Source organism: Mustela nigripes, chromosome 17, assembly GCF_022355385.1.
Source record: "Mustela nigripes isolate SB6536 chromosome 17, MUSNIG.SB6536, whole genome shotgun sequence".
Lineage (NCBI taxonomy): Eukaryota > Metazoa > Chordata > Mammalia > Carnivora > Mustelidae > Mustela > Mustela nigripes.
This window is the reverse complement of record NC_081573.1, coordinates 5051317-5074803: the sequence shown is the minus strand read 5'-3', so window position 1 is coordinate 5074803 and position 23487 is coordinate 5051317. Positions and strand designations below refer to the sequence as shown.

The 23487-nt window shown below is 53.4% G+C and overlaps 1 protein-coding gene across 1 annotated transcript in view; it reads left to right on the top strand.

Annotated features, from left to right (window-relative positions):
* The first annotated feature begins 2547 nt into the window (after positions 1-2547).
* Positions 2548-23487, top strand: part of AP2A1 (adaptor related protein complex 2 subunit alpha 1) — a 29790-nt gene continuing 8850 nt past the window's right edge. Inside the window, exons 1-7 of the mRNA XM_059382976.1 lie at positions 2548-2744; positions 13800-13868; positions 13989-14131; positions 14281-14474; positions 20284-20413; positions 20834-20935; positions 22377-22485. Coding sequence (XP_059238959.1) covers positions 2678-2744; positions 13800-13868; positions 13989-14131; positions 14281-14474; positions 20284-20413; positions 20834-20935; positions 22377-22485 — 814 coding nt within the window. The 5' untranslated portion in view covers positions 2548-2677. The remainder of the gene's footprint in view (positions 2745-13799; positions 13869-13988; positions 14132-14280; positions 14475-20283; positions 20414-20833; positions 20936-22376; positions 22486-23487) is intronic.

Here is a 23487-nt window from a genome sequence, read left to right as displayed (position 1 = left end):
AGATGAGGGTGGTGGTGGTCTGCATGGGTGAGACAGTGCCCACAGAGGGAGGTGGCCGGTTTCAGATGTTTTCTGCCCGTAGTTTGGGGTGAGGGACAGGGAGAGAGGGGTTCTGGCAAGAGTGCCCAAGAGATCGATGGAGGGCCCATTGGCCCAAATGGGAAGACTGGGGATGAATCCAGTTTTTCTGAAGAAAATAAAGAGTTGGTTTGCTGGGGCCAGATTCGTAGAAGCTATTGCTAGTTCAATCCATGAGATCCTTGATGGCCTGTGGGGTTTCCTCTTACGCTCCATCCTAAAGGCAAAAAGGGTCTACTTAAAGCTCATTAGATGCCCCCAAATGTAGGCTTATTCATAGTCTGGTCTTAAAACCTAACAGTGGGTAAGCCCATGAGCCCCTGAGCCCATCATGATCTTTCTCAAATCAGCTCTGTAATTATTTTTTTAATGGTCCTATAATTCTATACTGTCCACATTCACAGCCACTATCAATGGCTTGTAGCTGCTGAGTGCCTACAGTGTGGTTAGTCTCAGCCAAGACATGCTGTAAATAGAAAATACAGATTTTGGAAACTTGGGAAAATTAGGGATGCCTATGAGGCTCTCTGTTAAGGGTCTGCCTTTGGCTCTGGTCTTGGGATGGAGTCCCATATCAGGCTCCTTGTTCAGCAGGAAGCCTACTTCTCCCTCTGCGTGCTGCTCCCCCTGCTTGTGCTCCCTCTCTCTCTGACAAATAAATAAATAAAATCTAAAGGAAAAAAAAAAGACTTAGGAAAATTAGAATGGCAAATATGTTGCAGTGGCAATATTTGGGTATATTAAGTTAAATACAATATATTTGTTTGAGATTTTATTTATTTATTTGACAGAGATTACAAGTAGGCAGAGAGGCAGGCAGAGAGAGAGGAGGAAGCAGGTTCCCCATGGAGTACAGAGCCTGATGTGGGGCTGATCCCGGGAGCCTGGGATCATGACCTGAGCTGAAGGCAGAGGCTTTAACCCACTGAGCCACCCAGGCGCCCCTTGTCTGTTGTTTTTAACAGTGCTGCTGTCTGTTCTTCAGAGGCATATTAGGAACGGGCTCTAAAACAGCTGAGCATGCCCTTTCTCCTAGAACTCAGAATAATTTCCCCAAGACCCATTCCCAGAAACGCAAATGGATAGATCCATTAAACCTGGAAGTCACACCCCGGTTCTTATCCTGGTCCCCATGCCCCCACTTTGTCCCCACCCCCACTCCTGGAGTCAGCGTGGAAGTTCACAGGATCCAGGACACTCCCTCAAGCCCAGTTCCAAGAATACTGGAGTACTGAGATTAGAAATGTGATGTGGGGTTTAGTTCCTCTAAATAACAGGAATGTACTCTTCAAGTTCCCTTTGCCCCAAATTTATTAATAGCCTGGGGCATCGTAGTTCCTGTGGCTTTGCCTTCCCCAAAATCAAAGAGGGTCTTGGGGTGCCAAGAGGTAGCTCTTGGGCCAAACCAAGCAGATTCATCTATTCCTTCTTTTTAACCAGCGTTCTTCAATACCAGGTCCCACTCTTGCTCAGGAGGAACTCCAGGTTTGGTGGAAGAAAGATTCACGATTTGTATGGTATCTGTAGAATGGCGCTATGGTTGCCCCGCACCCCAAAAAGCATTGTATTGTGGAAAATGGTTAAAAAACAAAATATAGTAATTCCCGCTCTGTCATGCTGAGCTGTGTGACCTTGGGCAAGTCATGCAACCTCTCTGGACCTCAGGTTTAAGGTCCGCTTAGTGGGGCTAGAATTAAAATTCTGTTTCCTGGGCTCTGAGATATTAGGTTTCGACATCTCTGCCACTAGATACGGGAGGAGGAGGGGTAAGGGAAGACTTCCTGTTAGAAGATTTTAGGAGTCGGGGGTGGAAGAGAGGAGGGAGAAAGGGAAACAAGGGGACGCTTGCGCAGTAAACACCTCACATTTTCTCGCCCCTCCCAACCACTTCTCTGCAGCAGGGAATTGCAGGCGACGCTCCACCTATCCTAGCCCAGCTGAGTGACAACCCCCGTTCCCCTTCCTTCTCTACCTATGGTCGCCCTTCTCCCTCCCCCACAACTGCCCAGTCGGGGGTGGGAATAAGGCACACTGGCGAGTCCGCGGCGCCTGCGTGGGCGATATACCCGTTCATTGGTCATATTCGACACAAGTCCCGCCTCCTCGAGCCCACTCCCCCGCCTTCCTTCATGTCAATCCCTCCCTTAGCTGGATCCAATCAGCATCGGACCCGGCCGCACAGAGGGGGCGGTCCCACCGCACGTAACCGAACTCCTCCCGTCTCTCGGGCAACGCCCCTTCCCCCTCCCTTCCTGCGAACGGAAATAGCGGGCCGCTGGGCCAATCGTAGCAGCGTGCCTTTGTCCAGCAACCAATGAGAGAGGAAGCGGGGGGGAGGGGTGAGCCCGAGTATGAGTGGCAGTAGTCCAAGCCAATGGAAGGCTGATAGCTCAGGACGGCGGACGGGAGGGGCGGTACCGGGGGGCGGAGCCGCGGCCTGCTGCCCGCCCGCCCGCCAGCCCGCCCCCCCCCCCCCCCCCCCCGCGGCCGGCTAGGCTCCTCAGCGCTGCTTGGGGTCTTATCCTCCCGGTCCCCGCCTGCCAGCTCCCGCCGCGCTGTTCCCTGCCCGGCCAGGCCTGGAGCCGACACCACCGCCGTCATGCCGGCCGTCTCCAAGGGCGATGGGATGCGGGGACTCGCGGTGTTCATCTCCGACATCCGGAACTGTGAGAGCGCGGCCGGGGGACCCTAGAGGGAGGGGGAGCGTGGAATTGAGGGGCTCAGGGATTACAGAGGGGCCCGGGGCATAGAAAGCCATTTCGGTCGTAGAGGGAGAGGATAGAGAGGCCCCGGGGGGAACTTTAGGGTGGGGGGAATGGAGGGACTTAGGGTGTCATAGAGTGCCCCTTGAGGTGACGACACGGAGTGGCTAGAGGCGTCCGCGAGGGTCTTGAAGCAGAGGAAGCTAGTACAGTCCCATGGCTGGGGACATAGAAGTGTCCCCCGGGAATGCTAGAGAGGCTTGGGGAACGTATTAACGACGGGGTTAGAGAAACCCCGATGTCGGTAGAAAGGGAAGGAGGTACATGGGTGGGGGGGTACCCTGTGGAGCGATAGAGTGGGAGAGGACCAGAGGGGACCGGGAGAACGTAAAACACGGGAAGCATATGGGGCTGGGCCTCCAGGGCCTGGCTGAGGGGGTGTCACAGAGGGGAAGGGGCTAGGTAGGTCACTGGGGCTCCTGGCTAGTACACAGAGAGGGCCTGGGAGTAATAGAAAGTCCTAGGGGCTTGGGGAGGAGAGATGGGAAGGTGGGTTACTATAGTGGGACCCTGATGAAGGATAGAGGGGCTCCAGGATGGAGGGCGGTGGAGAGTGGGCTAGAAGGGACACTAGGCGGGGACAATGGATCAAAGAATATAGAGAGGTGCTGCAGATGAAGGGTCTTAGGAAAACCTGAGACAGGAAGTTGGGGGCCTGGAAAAGAAGACATTATAAAGTGGGGGTTTGGGGAATGTGCCAGAATGGGGAGATCCCAGAGCTCAAAGACGAGCTCAGGAGCCTTAGGAATTTTCAGGGACAAGATCTGGAATCAGGGGGTTGGGGGAGGCCTGGTCCCAGAGAGAGGTCAAAGGTCAGGGAGCAGGCCAGTCCTGAATCTGGAGCCCTCTCCTATCTGACCACATCAATCTGGGCACAGCGATCATCAGGAGGAGGGGCTGTTGTGACGAGGAGAGACCTGGTGCCAAGTCAGCTCCCAATTCCTGGGAGTGGGTGTTAGTGTTTGGCACTGCCAAGAGCTTCAGAGGCTGTATCCGCATGGGCTCTAGGGTCAGCCAGACCTGGGTTTGGGTGCTGTCACTCCCTAGCCATGTGACCTTGAATGGGGTACCTCACCTCTTGATTTCCTCATCTGTCAGGAGGGACTGCTGACTGCACCTTCCTGATGAGGTTGTTGTGATAATGTGTGTGACTGAGGCCTTTTGCACATTCCAGGCACTGGACGGTCTTGGGTGTTGTTTTTGTCATTCAGTGGATCTGACGCCTGGACTCTCTGTTAGATGCCCAGAGATTATTTTAGAATTTAGTAGGAATGAAAGAACCTGGCACGTAGTAGGTGCTCAGTGAATGAGGGGGGTGGAAGCCATTGGGTGTCAGGTGGCGGAGAGATGTTATGGTTGTTATGGAAAGAGGTTAGTAAGAAGGGGCTGTGGATCAGGTGGGGGGGCCAGCTATCAGGAGTGGGTGTGCATTGCCAGCCATGTGAAGCTGTGTGACTCTGGGCAAGTCACTTAACCTTTCTGAGGCTCAGTTTTCTCTCTTTTTTAAAGATTTGGTTATCTTAGAGAGAGAGAGAGATCATGAGTAGGAGGGGCAGAGGGAGAAAGAGAGAGAGAATCTCAAGCAGATTCTGCACTGAGCTCCAAGCCCAACACCAGGGTCAGTCTTACAACTGTGAGGTCATGACATGAGTGGAAATCAGGAATCAGGAGTTGGCCGATCAACTGACTGTGTCACCCAGGCACCCCTAAGGCTCAGTTTTCTTGTCTGCAAACTCCCCTGATAATAGCATCTTCTCTCTGAAGGCTCATTCATTTGTTCATCCAGCAAATAGTTTTTGATCACTACTTTTTTTTTAAGATTTTATTTCTTTATTTGACAGACAGAAATCATAAGCAGGCTCCCTGCTGAGCAGAAAGCCCATGTGGGGCTTGATCCCAGGATCCTGGGATCATGACCGGAGCTGAAGACAGAGGCTTTAACCCACTGAGCCTCCCAGGCACCCCTGATCACTACGTTTTGACACTGTACCTGGGACCGGGCAATAACAGTGAACAAGAATCCCTGGGTTGGGAGCACCCAGGCCGTGAGGGACATAGAAAATAAACACAATAAATGATACCATGCCAGAGGGTGACTGGTAGTGGGAAGGAAAGGTGAGGAGGGACCAGGATTGAGATGGTGTTTTGGTAGGCCTCACCAAGGAGGTGACACGTGAGTAGACTTTTGATTTAAGTGAGGAAACAGGCCCTGCAGATTTTGGAGGGAAGGGAGGGTCCAGATAGAGGGATAGTGCGTTCAAAGATCCTGGGGTTGCAGCATGTGTGGTGTGTGTTCCGGTAAAAGCGAGGGGACCCGTGTGGCTGAAGCTGACTGGGAGAGGGCAGGAGATGAGGGCAGAGAGGGGACAGGGAATGTGGAAGGCCATGTGGGCCTTTATCTGGTGAAATGAGAGTGGCGGGAAGGTTTAGAGCACAGAGGGGACGTGAGCTGATTGATGTTTTAAAATAATTCCTCCGCTGCCATGAAGAGGACAGACTCGGGAGGTAGTGGTGGAAGCAGGCAGATAATTAGGGGCTGCTGCAGGCATCCAGGTGAGAGATGGTGTTGGCTTTACTGGGGTGAGAAGGCAATGGTGAGAAGTGGTTGGTTTGGGGACAAATTTTGAAGGATTTGCAAGGGGATCGGATGATGGGGCAGGGAAGAAAAGAGAAAACGGGTCAGTGTCAGTGCAGAACCACAGAGGGGGAGACTCTGACTTGGGGCCGGTAGAGGTATTTTGGCCAAATGAGCTGGGGCTAGAGAACCAGGTGTTCTTCTTGTTCTTCGTCTTCTCATCAGTAAATGTCGAATGGCTGATGTGTTTCAAACCTTATAGAAGGTGCTGGGGACACAGTGGTGAACAGGACAGATCTGTCTGTGTCCCTGGGAAGCTCCCAGCCCCATGAAGGAGACAGGTACTTCCCAGAAACCGTAGCCGTTCTTCTCACAAACATGTATACAGATGTTCATAGTAGGGTTAGTCACTGAAGCCGGAAAATGGAAGCAAACCACCCAAATGTCCGTCATCGGATGAATGGGTGTACAAGATGGGGTCCGTCACACAGTGACATAGCAAGACATTAAAATGAATGATCAGAGGCGCCTGGGTGGCTCAGTGGGTTAAGCCTCTGCCTTCGGCTCAGGTCGTGATCCCAGGGTCCTGGGATCGAGCCCCACGTCAGACTCTCTGCTTCGTGGGGAGCCTGCTTCCTCCTCTCTCTCTCTCTGCCTGCCTCTCTGCCTACTTGTGATTTCTCCTTCTCTGTCAAATAAATAAAATCTTTAAAAATAAAATAAAATAAAATGAACGATCACATGGGGCACCTGGGTGGCTCAGTTGAAGAAGCGTTTGCCTTCCAATCCGGTCATGATCCCAGAGTCCTGAGGTTGAGCCCCATGTTGGGCTCTGCGCTCAATACGGAGTCTCCTTCTCCCTCTCCTTCAGCTCCTCCCCACTGCTTATGCGCTTGCTCTCTCTCTCTCTCTTTATCTCAAATTAAAAAAAAAAAAAAAAAAAACCTTAGGAAAAAAAAAAGAATGCACACTACAACATGGATGAACCGTGGTGAAAACCTCATTGTACATGAAAGAAGCCAGACACAAAAGGCCACATACATGATTTCATTTGTATGAGATGCCCGGAACAGGCAAGTCCATAGAGGTAGAAAGTAGGTTAGTGGCCACCCAGGCCTGAATAGGGGGTGATGGAAGGTGGAGTGATTGCCAGTGAATGTAGGGTTTCTTTTAGGGGGTGATGAGAAAGTTCTGGAAGTAGATTATGGTGATTATTGCATGAGACAGTGGATATACCAAAGACCGCCGAATTGCACGCTTTAGAATGGTGAACATTATGGTATGTGAATCGTATCTCAATTTTTTGTTTTAAGTGGAAAAACCTTGAATTGTCCTAAGTCGGTGAGAGAGAAGGCCATGCTGTTGAGAGAATGAAGACTGTGTCTGGCTGCATTGCCCAGACAATGTGGCGGGGTTTGCCAGGCCAAGGGAGGTGGGGAAGAGCTCTGAAGACAGAGGGGCAGCCATGCAAAGGTCCTGAGGCCCAGAGGAAACTGAGCTGAGGCCTATGTGCCTGGTGCACAGGAGGGTGGGGTGGCACCTGACAGGTGGACAGAGGCCATGTTGGTGTTTGTCCTGAGAGCACTAGGGAGGGTTTCAAGCAGGAATGAGGGAAAAGAAGGCCTGCAGGTTGTGTGTGAGCCACGGCTCAGAAATGAGCAGGGGGAGGAAGGGGAGGGCTATGGAGTCCTCCTGCTGGAGAGAACCTGAAGACATCTCGGGAGTTCAGCGGGAAGACTGTAGAAGGAGGTGAAAGGGTTTGAAAACCGAGGGCAAGAAAGGGCAAACTGTGCAGATAAGAACGGGAAAGGTTTGGGCTGGGTCCAGCCTGAGGGCATGGTCCTGCGCTGTCTTGAGCGGGAATCTGCCTCTCAACCACTTAATCTGGGAGCTTCCAGGGCCCAAGCTAGGGCTGTCTGGGTGTCTCGTCTCTGGGGCCCCAGCTCCCCCGCAGGCCTGGGGGAAGTTTGCAAGGGAGTGAACCGGAAGGGGGGTCCTGGGTTGCCACAGTGCCCTGAGCTCCTCCATTAGGGTAACATCCTACTCCAAATTGTGACCCATTCCTTTTGTGACTTCTCCCCAAGGCCCTCAAGCACAGGCCCTGCTCTGATCCCTCTCTGGGTCCCCAGGAGACTGGGTCCTCAGGAGACATTTGCTAGTTGAAAGAATAAGTGAACAAACGAATGAATGAATGAGCAAACAGAACGGTCTTTACTGCGCACTGATAGAGTGCAAGACACAGCTCTGAGTAAGGGGATTTCAACAGTGAACAAAAGTCCCTCTCCGTGGTGCTCATATTCTAGAGGAAATGGATCAGTACACAAGTAAATATATAGTATTCAGGTGTGCCGGCAGGTGGGGGGGGGCAGGGGGTTGAGAGGAAATAAAGCAGGAAAGGGGTATGGGGACAAAGTTAGGGATAATGCTCTTGTGTAAGCTGTTCAGAGAGTTTCTTGCTGAAAAGGTGACATTGGAGCAAAGCATCAACTTTGGTGGGTGAATTAGGCCTGCACAAATCTGGAGGAGGACATTCTTGGCAGTCTGTGCAAAGGCCCTGAGGCAGGACTGTGCTAGGAAGAATTTGAGGAGGAGGAGCAGCTGGAAGAGGAGGCCGCTGATGGCCAGGAGGCTAGGAGTTGTGGTTAGAGAGGGAACTAGTGAATCTGTAGGGCCCAGAGGATGACAATGAGGGCTTCACCTTTAGTCTGAGCCATCTGGGAGCCATGGAGGGATTTGGAGCCCAGAAGGGACAGGATCCCTCTGGCCTCTGTGTAGAGACCAGAAAGAATGTAGAGACCACACACACTTTGGTGTGCCATTGAGGTGTTACCCTGCACTTTAAGGAAGGAGCTTTAGGTTATGAGCGTCCTTGAGATGCTGATGACAGACAGCCCCAGGCCTGGCCTCACCCCCTTCTGTGTGTCATCTAGTGAGCTGGGTCCACAATCTGCATTCACCACCTTTCCTGTGCCAAGACTATTCTGAACGTGGGGATGCCCCCTGGGAATGAAGCAGCCACTCTTCCCAGCTCTGGGGCGCTGCATTCTGACCAGAGTACAGACCCAAGGGCTGACTACACCCTTCCCTTAACCCTTAACGTGCCAGGCTGCCTCTTAGGGATGGTCTTTGCAGCTGTGTTCAGTTTGCAGCTGGTTGTTCCAGGAGACTATTTTCTCCTTCAGGGGTGGTGATGACTTTGCTAGCATGAGCACCACATAACCCAGCCGGCCAGATATAGAAGCTGAAATTTTCCAGTAGCCGCATTCCCAAAGTACAGCCAGCAAAATCAGCTTTAATGCATTTTATTTACACCAGCATGTTCACTGGATTATCTGGACGTGTAATCTGTATTTTCGCAATTATTCCTGAGATGGTTTATGTGCCTTTCTCAATGAGGTTACTTTTTTTCACAGGCAAACACTTGCTCCGTATTTCAGAGTTTTCAAAACTTTGAGAGTTGAGAAAACAGATTCGTAAAATGCCCAGCTTGTTCCAAACCTACCTCTTGAGGTGACTGAGCTGAGAATTGGTTTTTAATTTTGGATGTATGGAAAATACGAATTTCATCCCTCCGTAGCACCAACCGTGAGTCAGGTGCCAAGTGGCCCTGTGTGGCCTGTGGCTCCCGCATTGGGCAGCACAGGGCCAACATGTTCTGGATTCTGTAGTGGCCCAGAGTTAACAGGCATCAGCTTCCAGAACTCTCTGTGGGACTCTGAGCTGTTGGGACTCCTGTGGGAGATGCAGCACAGGGCGTCCTAGTAGAGAGGAACATCTGTTACCCTGTATTGTAAGCAGGAGGTGTCTCCTGCTGAGGTACTAGACCCCAGGGCCTGCTACCTCCCTAAAAGTATCCCAGTCCCGCCAGGGCGGAGGAGCCAGGGTTTTAGGATGCCTTCTGTGGCAGGACAGGCCCACCTGCTGCTGCAGCTTAGCGCCCGAACACGAAGACTTGAGCTCCCGTCACTAGCAGAAGCCCCAAGGTAGGCAGGCAGGTCCTTGCTCAGCCTTTCCTTACCCTGGCCTGCAGCAAGCCCTCTTTTCCCTCTGCATGCTCCTCACAACTACAGCTACCAGCGGACAAGGGGCCCTGCAGCCTCCCATGGCTCCCAGGCACTCTGAGGAAACCCGGAAGAGTCTGGGAGGTCTGGGCCCGGATGCTGTGCTAGCCTCCAGGCCTTTATACTGCCTGGAGCACATTTCCCCTTACTTCTGCTTGGTCCAGTGCCACTCCAAATTTTGATCCTCAAATCTCAGGAGCTGTGTACCAGGAAGACTTCCTCCCCTAGTCTGAATCCCGTCTCCCAGCCCCCATCGCGTTTGCCTGTGTCAAAGTACTCACTTGTCCCCGTCAACCAGCCTCCTTTCCAATCCAGGAGCTCCCCTAGCACACGGCTCGTGTGACTCATCCCTGAGCCTGGCCCAGGGACTGTTTGAGGATAAGAAATCCCTTTAAAATGCCCAGATACACTTGCATGCCTCCTGTGATGGTGAGCTCATCTCTCTGTCATTGGCTGGGCCTGAGTGCTAGAAAGTCGTTACTTCCATTAGCCCAGCTCCCCTCATCCCCTCTCTTCCATGTGTTACCCTCAGTAGCACCCATGTGCTATCTCTGGGCACCCAGGCTACCTCTTTCCTCAAGATCTCTGCAGAGACCTGCCCCTTGCAGGGATGCCCTCCCTCCAAGGCTGCAGCCCCTTCTCTTCTGGAAACCTGATGCTTTTTTCTTTTTTCTCTCTCTGAATTCTTTTCTTTTTTTTTTTTTTTTTAAAGATTATTTATTATTTGAGAGAGAGAGCGCAGCGGGGCGGGGGGGCTGGTGGCAACACGAAAGGGAGAGAGGAAGCAGATTCCCTGTTGAGCAGGGAACCCGATGCGGGGCTCGATCCCAGGACCCTGGCATCACGATCTGAGCCGAAGGCAGATGCTTCACCAGCAGAGCCACCCAGGTGCCCCTGTGAATTTTTTTTTCCCCTGTGAATTCTTTTTTTATAGCAAAGTGTATCAGTTGTGCAGGAAGCAGTATCGAACAGGTGTGGACTGTTAAAGACTAGACTCTTTTAAAGACAAAATACACACACACACATGTATATTCTCTAAATATCCCTTAAACTGTCCCTATCTGCTTGATGTGGTTTTTTGCATAGCAGACTGCTCATCTGTGAACGTATATTTATATGTAACTTAATATATAAGTATAATAACTTATGTCTGTATATGTACATATGGAAATAGTACATGTACAGAAAAGCCCACAGATCATGAATGTCAGGCTTGATGAACTCTTCCTGACTGAGTACAGTTGCAGAATCAGCCCCCGGAGGCCGAGACGGCATCCCTGACTCCCCAGCCCCGTCCTTGTCCCCTGTCCTCCCCCGCCAGAGATAACCGTGGCTTCATCATCCAACACCATAGGTTATTTTGCCTGTGTCTTGAAGCTTTTAATAGTGGTTTAAATGAAGCCCAGGGAGTGCTCTGGCCTCAAATTCAATTGCTGTTCAAATGTCTCTCTCTGCGATGAAGTTTAAGCAGGTGCTTTGTAATATATGGTCCATTTATAAAAGAGGATTTTTTTTTCCCCTGGTCCCTCCAGAATAGTTTCCAGGCGAGCACTTGAAGCAGCTGTGGTCATTGTCAGGAATAGACTAGAGCCTGCATGCTGGTTCCCAGGGCTCCCCCCAGCACCCCGCCCCACCCCCAGGCCCATCCTCAGCAGTGTGGCTTCCTTCTGGCCACACTCACCGGGTGAACTGCTCCTGAACCCTCCTCACCTTTCAGAGAGCCTCCTCAAATGTCCCCTCCTCCTGGCAGCTGCCACTGAGGTCCTGGCAGCCTCTGTCTCTGTGCGGTTCCCTCAGGTGTGGGGATAGGGCTGGTTGCCTGTGCCCTCTCGGGCCGGGAACCCCCAGGAGCAGATCAGAAGTGCGGGGTCCGTATGGGTCCTGGGTGGGTGCCCAGATCACCCCCATGCGGGCCCCCCCACACCTTGGGAAATGTGTCATTAATAAATGAAGGGTCAGGTGGCTTCTGGGGCCACAGAGGGGAGTTAAGCTCATCCCTGAAGAAATGGCCCTTTCTCACCTGGGTCCCAGAGGCCCTCTCCCACCCTCATCCCTGGGCCCTCCACCCCCTTCCTGAGGATGGAGAGCTGCCACTCTACACTACTTAAGGCCCTTAGTCACGTCTTCGTGCCTTTCCTGAGGTTGGCACTTGGTAAGCCCTTGGAACATGGAGTGGCCACCCAGAAGAGTGGCAGGTGGTGGCCCTGCCCTCTAGGGGTTCCTTGTGTGGTCTGGGGGACAGGGGCAGACCCCTGACACCCACAGCAGGTGCTCTGCTGCAGGTGATCCAGGCCACATGGGAGCCACACGGGTGGTTTTAACTTTTAACAGCAGCCACATTGTTTGTAAAAGGAGAAAGAAGCTGGCAAATTTCATTTTACTAACATGTTTACATAATCTAATGCACCAGAATGTGGTCGTTTCAACACGCCATCAGGATTTTTAAGCTTTTGATGAGATATTTTGGGTTCTTTTTCTTGCCCCCACTTGATCTTCCAAACCCAGGACATCTTTGCCGCCTAAACCCCTTCTCAGGCCGGAGCAGCCATATTTCAGGTGCTTAGGAGCTGCCTGTCTGGCGGCTGCCGTATTAGACTGTGCCACTCAGGAACTGCTCGGCACTGGTCAGAAAGTACTAATCAGGGGGGCTTCCTGGAGTAGGCGGTAGCTGCAGTGAAGCTTGTGGAAGCTTCCCTGGAAGTTGGGAACTGGAGGTGAGGCGGGATCTGTAAAGACAAGGAGAGCTCATACCCTCGCCTGTTCGCTCGTTCACTTGTTGCACATGGCCTCCCAGGTGCCCGGTCACACGCTTGGGGACACGGATGACATGGCCATGGGTCTGAACAGGCCTCTGCCCTTCAGATGAGCGCATACTTATTAAGCACTTGCTGTATGCCAGGCACTGTGCTCGTGGTGCTCATAATCTGCAGTGGGAGCCGGGGTTGGACCGTAAATGTAAAGACAATAGTAACATGGTGTGAAATGTCCTGGGGAGGGTGTTTTTTGTTTTGTTTTGTTTTTTAATGATGGAAACAAGTATAAGGCATTGGCTTGAAAGAACTGGTCAGAAAAGCCTCTCAGCGGAGGCGACAAAAGCTGAGACCCAAGTGCCAAGGAGAGAACCTGAGAGATGGGCCCAGGCGGAGTCTCCCTGAGATAGGAAGGAACGTGGTGTGTCCATGGACGCGGTGGAGGCCAGTGGGGCAGAACACACAGTAACATAGGGAGGGGTGACGTTGGTGGGTGGCCAGGGCAGGGCCAGAGGGCTCGGTAGCCATGGGGTGGGTTCCCCCAGCAGGGAGGCAGGGAGGTCAGAAAGGAGTCTGCTGCCGTGATCTGGGTGAGGAGGTCGTGGTGGCAGTCCCATGTCCTGATGGTCAAGCCGAGGGGACCCGGCAACGGCCTGAATGAAGGGGTAGAGCCCCCGGGGTTCTGTCTGGATGAGCTGAGTGAGCTGGTCAAGGACAAGATGGTGAAGTCTGGCTCCAGGGGAACTGGGGGACATGGGGAGGGACATGGCAAGCAGCGGGGGTGCCCGAGACCTGGTCACTGTCCTGTTAGATTGCCCTGACGGAGGTGCTGGGCATCAGGGGGCCCAGGACCCAGCCTGTGGGGTCAGGGAAAGCCCTCTAGACTCTCTCAGAAGTGGATCTTGTCAGAAGTGTAGGAATGTTGACGACCAGCTGGGGAGAGGTAGGCAGCCAGGAGATGGAAGAAGTGGGTGTGTGGGGCTGGCGGCTGAGGACCGAAGGATGTGAGGAGAGATAGGAAGGGAGGGGGAGATCTCAGCACCCAAGGATCTGGCCTGGTGACTGGGAGGCAGTGGGACCTTTGTAACACCAGAGCAGGTTTTCAGAAGATGCTGAGTTCAGGGATGTCCTGGGGGTGAGAGTCCCCGGGGACAGCTGTAAGGTAGCTGAGCCTGTCCATCTGTCCGTCCTTCCTTCCTTCCATCCTTCCTTCCCTGATCACATATTTCTTGCCAGACCAGTTCTGGGGGCTGGTAGTGGAGGCATAAGTGGCTCTGTGGGTGGACACAGGAGCCCTGAGGGCCAGTACAGTTCGGGGACTGCAGTGAGAGGAAGAAGGGAGCAAGTCAGAGATCACCCCATAATGTGTGCCAGTCTTCTCTGCGTTGGAAAGACCATTGAGCCATGGTTCTCACCTCTGTGAGGCTCCCAGCTAGAGATGGGGCCCACCCAGACTTGGCCCCAGACCCAGGGCCCCGGGACCCCAGCTGGGAGGGGCCTTACCAAGGAAAGAGAGCATAGGGGGTTTAGCTGTCTGGGACCCTCGTCATCTGGCCTGCCCTCTCCTCCCCAGGTAAGAGCAAGGAGGCAGAGATTAAGAGAATCAACAAGGAACTAGCCAACATCCGCTCCAAGTTCAAAGGTAGGCTGGAGGCCTGGTCCCGGGTCTGAGGGGGGAGGGTCTGGGAACTAGAATACTTGGGACTTATAGGTATGATCCTTCCTCATTCTCTCCCCTCTTTCCTCCTTCCTCTGGCCCTAGGGGACAAAGCCTTGGATGGCTACAGTAAGAAAAAATATGTGTGTAAACTGCTGTTCATCTTCCTGCTTGGCCACGACATTGACTTTGGGCACATGGAAGCCGTGAACCTGCTCAGCTCCAACAAGTACACGGAGAAGCAGATAGTGAGTCTGGGGAGGAAGGACTGGGGGCCTCAATTCCTGGGTCTGAGGGAGGAGGGGGCTGGAAGTACAGACTCCAGGGAGGAAGGATCGGGGCCTTCGACCCATTAACCACAAGGCTCCCAACAGCCCCCACCTCCTTCCTCGCCCAGGGTTACCTCTTCATCTCGGTTCTGGTGAACTCAAACTCCGAGCTGATCCGGCTCATCAACAATGCCATCAAGAACGACCTGGCCAGCCGCAACCCGACCTTCATGTGCCTGGCCCTGCACTGCATCGCCAATGTGGGCAGCCGCGAGATGGGCGAGGCCTTTGCTGCCGACATCCCACGCATCCTGGTGGCTGGGTGAGGCACTGGCGACCCGGGTGGGCTGGGATCTGGAATGGAATAGATGAGGCCCAACAAGGATGAGGCCAAGGTCGAGGGTAAGAGAGATTGCGTCACCTGCGCAAGGTGTCCTGGCCAGGAAGTGGGGGCGTTGCGGGGCTGAGAGTCTGTTGGCGGCCCCACGGTTCTCTTGTCACTTCACCAAGCCAACTCAGCGGTGTGATGCAGTCTCCCAGCAGATCTGATGGGGTGTCTGTCTGATTAACTAACCTTTAAGATCTACTATAGAAGAGGGGATAACCGTAAGTTCTGCTGGAGACAGCCCTCCAGAACTGCTGTATTTTCATTCGTTCATTCAGCAAACATCTTTTGGGCATCTGTTATAGGCACCGTGTTGTGCTGATTGCTGGGAATATAGTCATGACCAGAAGTAGACATGGCATCGTCTTCCCAAGCATTGGTGGTCCAGAGTGGGAAACAAAGACTGATTGATACTTGCAGGGTGGAATGTACAATTCCTCATGGAACCATGCTGTTGGGGCACATGAGCCCTTTAGGACATTTAGCTGGATGCCTGACCTAGTCTTGGGGATCAGGGAGGGCTTCCTGGAGGAAGTGACATCAGGCTTAGACCTGGGTGAGGAGGAGTTGTTGGCTGTACTGGGGTCAGCCTATGTGATTATCCTGAGGCAGGAGGTCATTCGTCACATATTTTTTGAGTCCCTGTGATGTGCTAGGCCCTCTCATGGGTTTGGGGAGGCAGGAGGGAGAAGCAAGGACTGTTATGCCCACCCTCAGGAAGCTTACATCTAACAGGAAGCTTACAGGAGAGGATACCCAAAGAGCAAACATATACATAAAAAAGTAAGATGAGTTCAGATAGTAATCAATGCTATGAAGGAAATAAAACTGGGTAGTGGGGGCGGTGGGGTGGGGGGGTGTGGTGAAACTACTTAAATATACTCCTCAGGGGGGATCTCTCCAAGAAGGTGACTTGCAGTTGAGACTGGAATGATGAGAAGATAGTTATTTTAGAATGTTGGCAAGTGTCCCAAGCGAAAGGAGCAACAAGTGCAAAGGCCCTGAGGCATGAGCCTTCTGTATTCAAGGAACCAAGAGATAGTCTTTGTGGCTGGAGGGCAGTGAACAAGAGACAGAGTAAGGGGAGTTTGGATTTTATTTTCGTTGAAATGGAAGGAGTTGGTGTGTGTTAAGTGGGCACGTGACATGATGGGCTTTATTTTTAGAAGATCACTCAGCTTGGTATGGGAGAAGGTATGACTTATATTTCTGGCAATATGGTAGACTAGATTCCTGACTAATGCTCTCACTGAAACCTAACAATGTGGGATAAAAGAGGAAAGGAAGTACTCTTCAATGCATTTAAGGAACGTACAGGCCACAAGCTAAGAGGGGCCTGGCACCTGGGGAGATGGGGAGAGGGCCAAAGCCAGAGTTTGCCTAGAAGGCAAACCTAGATATTGGCCCTGCAGCCTCTGGGAACAGGATACAAAGCTTGTCTGAGGAGAAGCTCCAAAGACTACACTTCAAAGTGAGGGTGACCTAGAAATAAATCCCCCTGGGGACTATAAGCAAAATTACCTGTTTCAGACCTTGGCATAGAGCAACCCACACACTGGTTTTCAGCCTGATTTTCCCCTACCTGGGTTGTCTACAAATTCTTAAGCCAAACTTTAAAGTGATTTAAGCAATTAGTAGCCCAGTGCCCGAGAGAGGCAAACAAGCCTTTTCAGGAGAAACCCGCCTTCACCATAGAAGCCCTAAGTTACGTGAGTAATGCGCAATCAAAAGTCACCAAACACGGGCCACACAACACCATGAGGGAGAACCAGCAGAAGGAAAAGGAAAGTAATAGTAGAATTGGAATATTCATATAGGATGTAAAATAAATATGTTTAATATGTTTCAATAAATAAGAAAACAATTTAAAAATGGAAATGCAAGCAAATTCAAAAAAGAAATGGAGACATTTTTTTAAGCCATCTAGCTTAGCGGCAAGATGGACAGAGCCAAAGCAGAGTGAGTGAACAGGAGGTAGAACTGAAGAAATGATTCCAAACACAGCCCAGAGAAACAGAGATGGAAGATTCCAAGAGAGATTAAGAATCACGGAAGATGGAGAGGTCTAATGTAATGCTGTTTAGAGCTCTAGAGGGACACCTAGCTGGCTTAGTCGCTAGAACATGTGACTCTTGATCTGGTGGTTGTGAGTTCCAGTTCCAGTTATAAACGCTGGGGTTAGAGGTTATTTAAAAACCTTTAGAAGGGGGCGCCTGGGTGGCTCAGTTGGTTGGACAACTGCCTTCGGTTCAAGTCATGATCCTTGAGTCCCAGGATCGAGTCCCACATCAGGCTCCCAGCTCCATGGGAAGTCTGCTTCTCCCTCTGACCTTCTCCTCGCTCATGTTCTCTCTCACTGTCTCTCTCTCAAATAAATAAATATAAAAACCTTTAGAGGGACGCCTTGGTGGCTCAGTTGGTTAAGTGGCTGCCTTCAGCTCAGGTCATGATCCCAGTGTCCTGGGATCGAGTCCTGCTTCGGGCTCCTTGCTCAGTAGGGAGCCTGCTTCTCCCTCTGCCTCTGCCTGCCATTCTGCCTGCCTGTGCTCGCTCTTTCTCTCTCTCTCTGACAAATAAGTAAATAAAATCTTTAAAAAACAAAAACAAACATGGGACGCCTGGGTGGCTCAGTTGGTTGAGCGGCTGCCTTCGGCTCAGGTCATGATCCCAGCGTCCTGGGATTGAGTCCCGCATCAGGCTCCTTGCTCGGCAGGGAGCCTGCTTCTCCCTCTGCCTCTGCCTGCCTCTCTGTCTGCCTGTGCTCACTCGCTCGCTCTCCCTCTATGCCTGACAAATAAATAAATAAAATTAAAAAAAACAAAAACAAAATAAACAAACAAACAAACAAAAAAAAACTTTAGAGCTCTAGGAAGGGGAGGGAGAGAATATAATAGAGGTGTTGTTTGAACGGATAACACCAGAGAATATAGCCTAGAATGAAGAAAGAAGCTGATCCTCTGAGTCAAGTAGCTTAAGAACCCAGCAGCAGAACTAGAGACTGGGGTGTGGGTGGTGGCAGGGAGACCACTGAGACTGTTACCGTCCAGGTCTGAGCTAATGGTGGCTGGGACCCCGGTAGTAGCCATAGAAGACGTCACTGGGTACATTCCGGAAGTGAAGCCGACAGGACGGGTTACATGGGGTAGGAAAGCAAGAGGGGGGCAGCTCGAACAAGTGGGTGGATGATGAAGCCTGGGGAGAAGCAGGGGAGTGAGAGGCAGGCCCCAAGCCGGGTTTGGCCCCGCTAGATGCGAGGTGCCTGGTGGACACCAGGGCAGAGATGTCCCATAGGCAACTGGACGGCAGGGAGTTGGGGCCAGGGAGGGAACTAGCGAGAGGGGGCTAAAAATAGAACTCGAGCCACACACCCACTCTGTGGTTCTAGTCGCCACATCAAAATGAAAACAAACAGGCGAAACCTCTTAATATTTTAATTTAACCTAATCCATCTAAAATATGTTCATTTTGACACTGGATCTAACTGAAATTTTCTGTATAATTGTTCATGTCATCACCACACGTGAGGGATGAGAAGCGACCTAAGGCTAAGCCCTGGCGTGTGCTCCGTGGCCTTTTGGGTCTGGCTTTTTCCCCACCTGGTGGAACGTTTTCGAGGTTCTTTCATGTAGTATGTTGCTCTGCTTCTTTCCTTTTTTATGGCCCAGTAATACCCTTCTGCTGTCTGGAGGGACCACGTTTTAGTTACCCACTCATCAAAAAGATTCTGTTTGACTCTTAGGAATATTGTACAAATACATTGTGTGAACCTGGTTTTCAGCTCTTATAGGCAGACGCCTGCGCGCGGGATTGCTGGGTCATGTGATACCATGACTTTTTTTCTTTTTCTTTCTTTCTTTTTTTTTTTTTTTAAGAAAGGGAACAATTGAATTCCCCCTTCACGTCCCCTGCAGCATCTCCATCTCCCCGCCCCCCGTGGCCTGTATTCGATGGTGGTTATTCCCACATACCTCTCTGTTCTGTACCTGCACACACGCCCCTGCGTGCCGTAGCCGTAAGCTTTACCTCCTCGGTGGAGAGTCTCCGGTTAAGCAAGGCTTTAAACAGCTCTTAGTCCTCCGTTTGGGATCTGGTGGGCGTTCCCTCCCCTGTAGCTGGAGGGAACAGTAGAGGTCATCTCCTTCAAGGGCTTGAGAAACACCTCGAACAGAGAGCCTGGCCCGGGGTCGAGGCTCGTGCTGTGCGCTGTGACGATGGTGGAAAGGCCATGGGATAGGGCACCGTTCTACTGCTCTTGGACAGACCTTCTACTGGTTTTGGTTTTGAGCTGATGATGGTCAGACGTTCTGGCGCCGGGACCTTGAACATGGATGCATGCCCACCCCCAGGGTGGGTGTCCAGGAACAGCCTCGCTGGGCTGGGTCTGCGTCACTCCCGGTGACACGCTGACCCCAGGTGGCCCCGCTCCTCTCCTGAGGGCCTGTCCCCACATCTCCTCGAGGGCTGCTGTGTCTGAGGCTCGGCCAGCGTGCGCGTGTCCACCTGGCTGGCAGGAGGAAACAACACTGCCTCATCGCTACCGTTCGTGTTTCCCCTGCAAATCCAGCGAAACCCCCTTTCACCTGGCCTTTGACTTGCTCAGTCACCCTTCCTGGGGCTTCCCTCTGTGTCCTTTTCCGAGGCTTCAGATGGGTCCTCTCCTGGAGGCCGCAACGTAGGCGGTCAGAACAGCTCCCTGCGCCCCCTCTGTGCCCGAGGCTGTATTGGCTTCCGGTCCATGGTGTTCTTTCTTCACCCCCCAAGTCCCCTTGCAGAGGAAACTGCCCATCGGAGAGTCAGTGGCCTCTCGCAGGTGCGTGCTCCACTGGTCAGGACCTCAAGCATACGTGTCTGGCCCCAGTTCCTCGGTTTGTGGTGGAGAGATAAACGAGTTAGTCCCAGACTGTGCCTGGCTCAGTGCCGGGAGGAGCAGGAGAACCCTGGCTGGTGCTTTTCCTGCTGTCACCCCAGTATTGGTGCTTCCCTGCTCGCCACCTGCAGCGACTCCTCCCCCTGGGTAAAAAGCAGGGTTGGCACCATGGCCCTTGATGCCTGGCATGGTTTGGCCCTGTCCCCCGGTCCCTCTGTCCCATCTCCCAGCCTCTCCCCCTCCACTTCTCGCTCGCTCACAGCAGCCACACACAAGCCTGCGGCCACCTCGTGGCCTCCACACAGGCTGTGGCCTCTCCCCGAGATGGGCTGTGCAAAGATTTTCGGGGTTTTCTCACTAAGCTCAGCTTTCCATTTACCTCCCACCTCGTCAGAGAGCCCTTCTTGTAAAATAGCATAAGTGGTGCTCCTTGTGCCTGTGCTCATTGGCACCGTAGCACTGACACTGGATGGTGTCTGGTGCGTGTGCTGGGATCCGGGCTGCCTGGCTGGGAGGTTAGCTCTGTGAGGACAGATGTTTGGACCAGTCTGTCCACCCCTCTGTCCACAGTGCCTCCAGCAGAGCCTGCTGCCCGGAGGTGCTCCGGAAGCATTCGGTAAGCGAGTGAAGGTGCACAGGCAGGCTTGGTGGTTGGCGGAGTTCTGCCAGTGACCCCAATGCTGCCGAGATGGAGCCTATCTTGCAGATAAAAAAACGGAGGTTTGGTGCGTGATGAGGCCAGCACCAGAGTGGATCTCTGGTCCCCCGGCTCCCCCACCTGCTGCTGGCCACCCTTCCTGGGAGGAGCGGAAGAGGAAGGAAGGTCTGTGTGGGGCTGGGGAAGCGCTGACCTCCCCCCACCCAATTGTGTCACCACAGGGATAGCATGGACAGTGTGAAACAGAGCGCGGCCCTGTGCCTGCTGCGGCTGTACAAGGCCTCGCCCGACTTGGTACCCATGGGCGAGTGGACGGCCCGGGTGGTGCACCTGCTAAATGACCAGCACATGGTGAGCCCCGGGCCTGGCGCCTGGACGCCCCGGGCAGCCGCCTTCCAGAGCCATCCCTACTCACCCAGAGACCCTTCTGCCTTAGACGCTTATTGTGGAAACCTGGGGGATGTCCCACTTCTGCCCCAATTCCCACCTGGATGCCCAGGGCCTCCCACCTCTGTCCCTGCCTTTACTCAGGTACTTAGAGATCTTGATCTGGTGTCCTGAGTACCTATCACACACCCAAGTATCCAGAAACCCCCATGCCCATCCCTGATACCCTCCCCCACCCCAACTACCCAGGGATCCTGTCCAGTTTCCCCTGCACCCATCATTCACCCAGCCCTTGAGTCTCTGCTTTCAGATCCATAGGCTGGACACTTGTCCCCAGGCTGACCCCCCCTGCAGCCCTGACCCGCCACTTCTCTGCCTCTGCAGGGTGTGGTCACGGCAGCTGTCAGTCTCATCACCTGTCTTTGCAAGAAGAACCCGGACGACTTCAAGACCTGCATATCCCTGGCCGTGTCTCGCCTGAGCCGGGTGGGTGTGGTCTCATCGTGGGGTGTGGGAGGAGGCCCTGGCGCCTGTGTCCTCTGGAGCAACTCCCTGGTCCCCCTCACTGTCCCTGAGAAGCAGCCCAGCACAGTGGTTATGAACTCAGCCTCTGAGCTGGGTTCATCCTGGCCCACACAGCTCATTCCTGCTATGTGGCCTGGACAAGCGGTTTCTTTCACCTCTGGTCCTCACTGACCCCATCTGTTCACTGGGGACAATACCAGGCCTGGTTCACAGTGTAGCTACTGTCAGTTGGTGTGTATAATGTCAGTATGGGCCTGGGCATCATTGAGCACCCACGGGGTGTGAGTGTCTCTCCTGATTTCCTCCCCCTTACCCCACTGTCTCTTGCTTCCTCCTGCATTCCCTGCTCTGTCTCCTGTTCCTTTTTCTCGAACCTCTCCATTCCCCTCCTTCCTTCTGTTTGTCTCACCATCTTCGCCCCTGTCTTGGGAGCATGCCCAAGGCTGCCGGTGTACCAGGCTCTGGGGACACAGATGAGTCAGAGCCGAGCCCTCCAGGAGCTCCCTGTCCTGTTGGTGGGGAGAAATGTGGCAGGGCAGGCTGGACAGCACAGATTTTCATAAAAAGGGTGATCTGGGCTGTCATGAAGGTAGTACAGGACATTGTAGACCCCAAAGGAGGCATTTACCCCAGCCTTGAAGTCTAGGAAGGCTTCCTGGGAGAGGTGATCCCTGAATGAAGACATGGAGTGAATTCAATATTCCCTGGGCAAGTCAGAGGAGGCCGAGATTCGCAGGCAGAGAGGACAGATGCACCAGGTCATTCAGTCACTTTGTCATCGATTCACCATACGCCCGAATACTCGCGTGCGCCGGGCTGGCCGGGGAGGGACAGACAGGGACACTGGGGGCCGGGCACGCACCATCATGGTCATGGCACAGCGCATGGTGGGGAATGCTTCCTTGAGGAGGGATTTCCCAGGTTGAGCAGGGACTTGCCATGAGGGGAAAATGTCACATACTCTCCTGCTAATTCCCCATCTCTTCCCAGAGCCTTTCTTATGTCCAATCTTGTCTTGGGCCTGGGAACCCAGGAAAGGGTCATAGCTAGTTCCTAACCCCTGAGCTGCTTCCAGCCATGGGGGACAGCTATAGGGACAGAAGTCTGCAGTGAGCTGATGTGTTCTGTGCTTCATGGAGGAGCCCGGGGCACTGCGAGGCTCCTGTTTGGAGTAAGCGGCTCGCAGAGGGGAACGCGGGTTGGCAGAGACTTCCTGCCCCCTGACAGCAGCATTACATGGAAAAGTCAGGAGCCCTGGCTTAGGTCTAAGCTCACTGCGTGCTCCAGGCTTCCTTACTCCCCTCCCCGGGGCCTCAGATGCTTGGGAAGTTGGTGTGGCTCTGCCCCACCCCTGCCCCGTGCCCTTCCTTGTCCATGCCTCACCCCCTCTTCCGCCCCCCAGATTGTCTCCTCGGCCTCCACCGACCTTCAGGACTACACTTACTACTTCGTGCCGGCACCCTGGCTCTCGGTGAAACTCCTGCGGCTGCTGCAGTGCTACCCACCGCCAGGTACTGCTGCCAACCCCGCCCGCACCGGGCCCTGATGCCTTGGGCCTGCGCTCTGTCAGGGTTTCTGTGAGGCTGTGGGTGCTGGGGCACAGCCTAAAGGATCAGACAGATCACTCCTGTCTTGTGATCTCCTGCTCTGGGCCAGGGTCCCTGTGATGCTGTGCTGGGGTTTGCTCAGCCCTGGAGTGTAGGGGCTGTTGTCACATCTGTCTTGGGACAAAACCAAGGCTGTGGGAGGAGAGGCCCTTGCCACAGTCCCCGCAGCCAATCTGGGGGTGATCCCGGGCTGTGTTGTTTGGATGACCATAGCTCTGTGAGAGGTTTTCATGGCCTTACTGTTCAAGGTCATGGCCGTGGTGTGGATGATGAGCCTAGCATGAGCCAGGCAGCACACTGGGGGTGTCTGTGCCCTCCCGACAGAGCTGGTGAAGGGGGGAGCCCTCCCTGCAGCATGCAGACAGGGAGACTGAGGCTTGGAGATGAGATGTCATGTATCCTGGCCTGGGCAGCGACTAAGGGGAGGAGCCTGATGCCAGCATCTGGCTCCAAGTCCCTCCCTCTACCCTATAGGCCTTGGGTCCATAGGGCTGAGTGCCCCATTTCCTCTTGCCTGCCTCATAGAGCAGTTTTGAGGGAGCCCGTGCTGAGCTGCTCAGCACACAGGAGGGGATTGATAAACCGGCTCCCTTCCGTTTGGCCAGAGTACTGCGCACCTGTTATGGCCAGGGACTGACATGTGGCCCTGAGTGTGCATGGGCAGCTGTGCACAAGCGTGCATGTGAACACATGACCACGTGTACAAGTCAGGGTGTGTCCACATGTCTGTGTGCACCTGCATGGCAGTGTGTGTGTGTGCGTGCATGTGCACACAGGCAGAGGCCGCTTCCAGCCTGTGAAGGCCACTGGTGAATTCTGTCCCTTGGCCTTGGGAAAGCCTCGTTCGTTCCACTCCTGGGCCTCTTTCTCATCCTGCCAGGAAGCGCTCGGGCAGATCTCCAACCT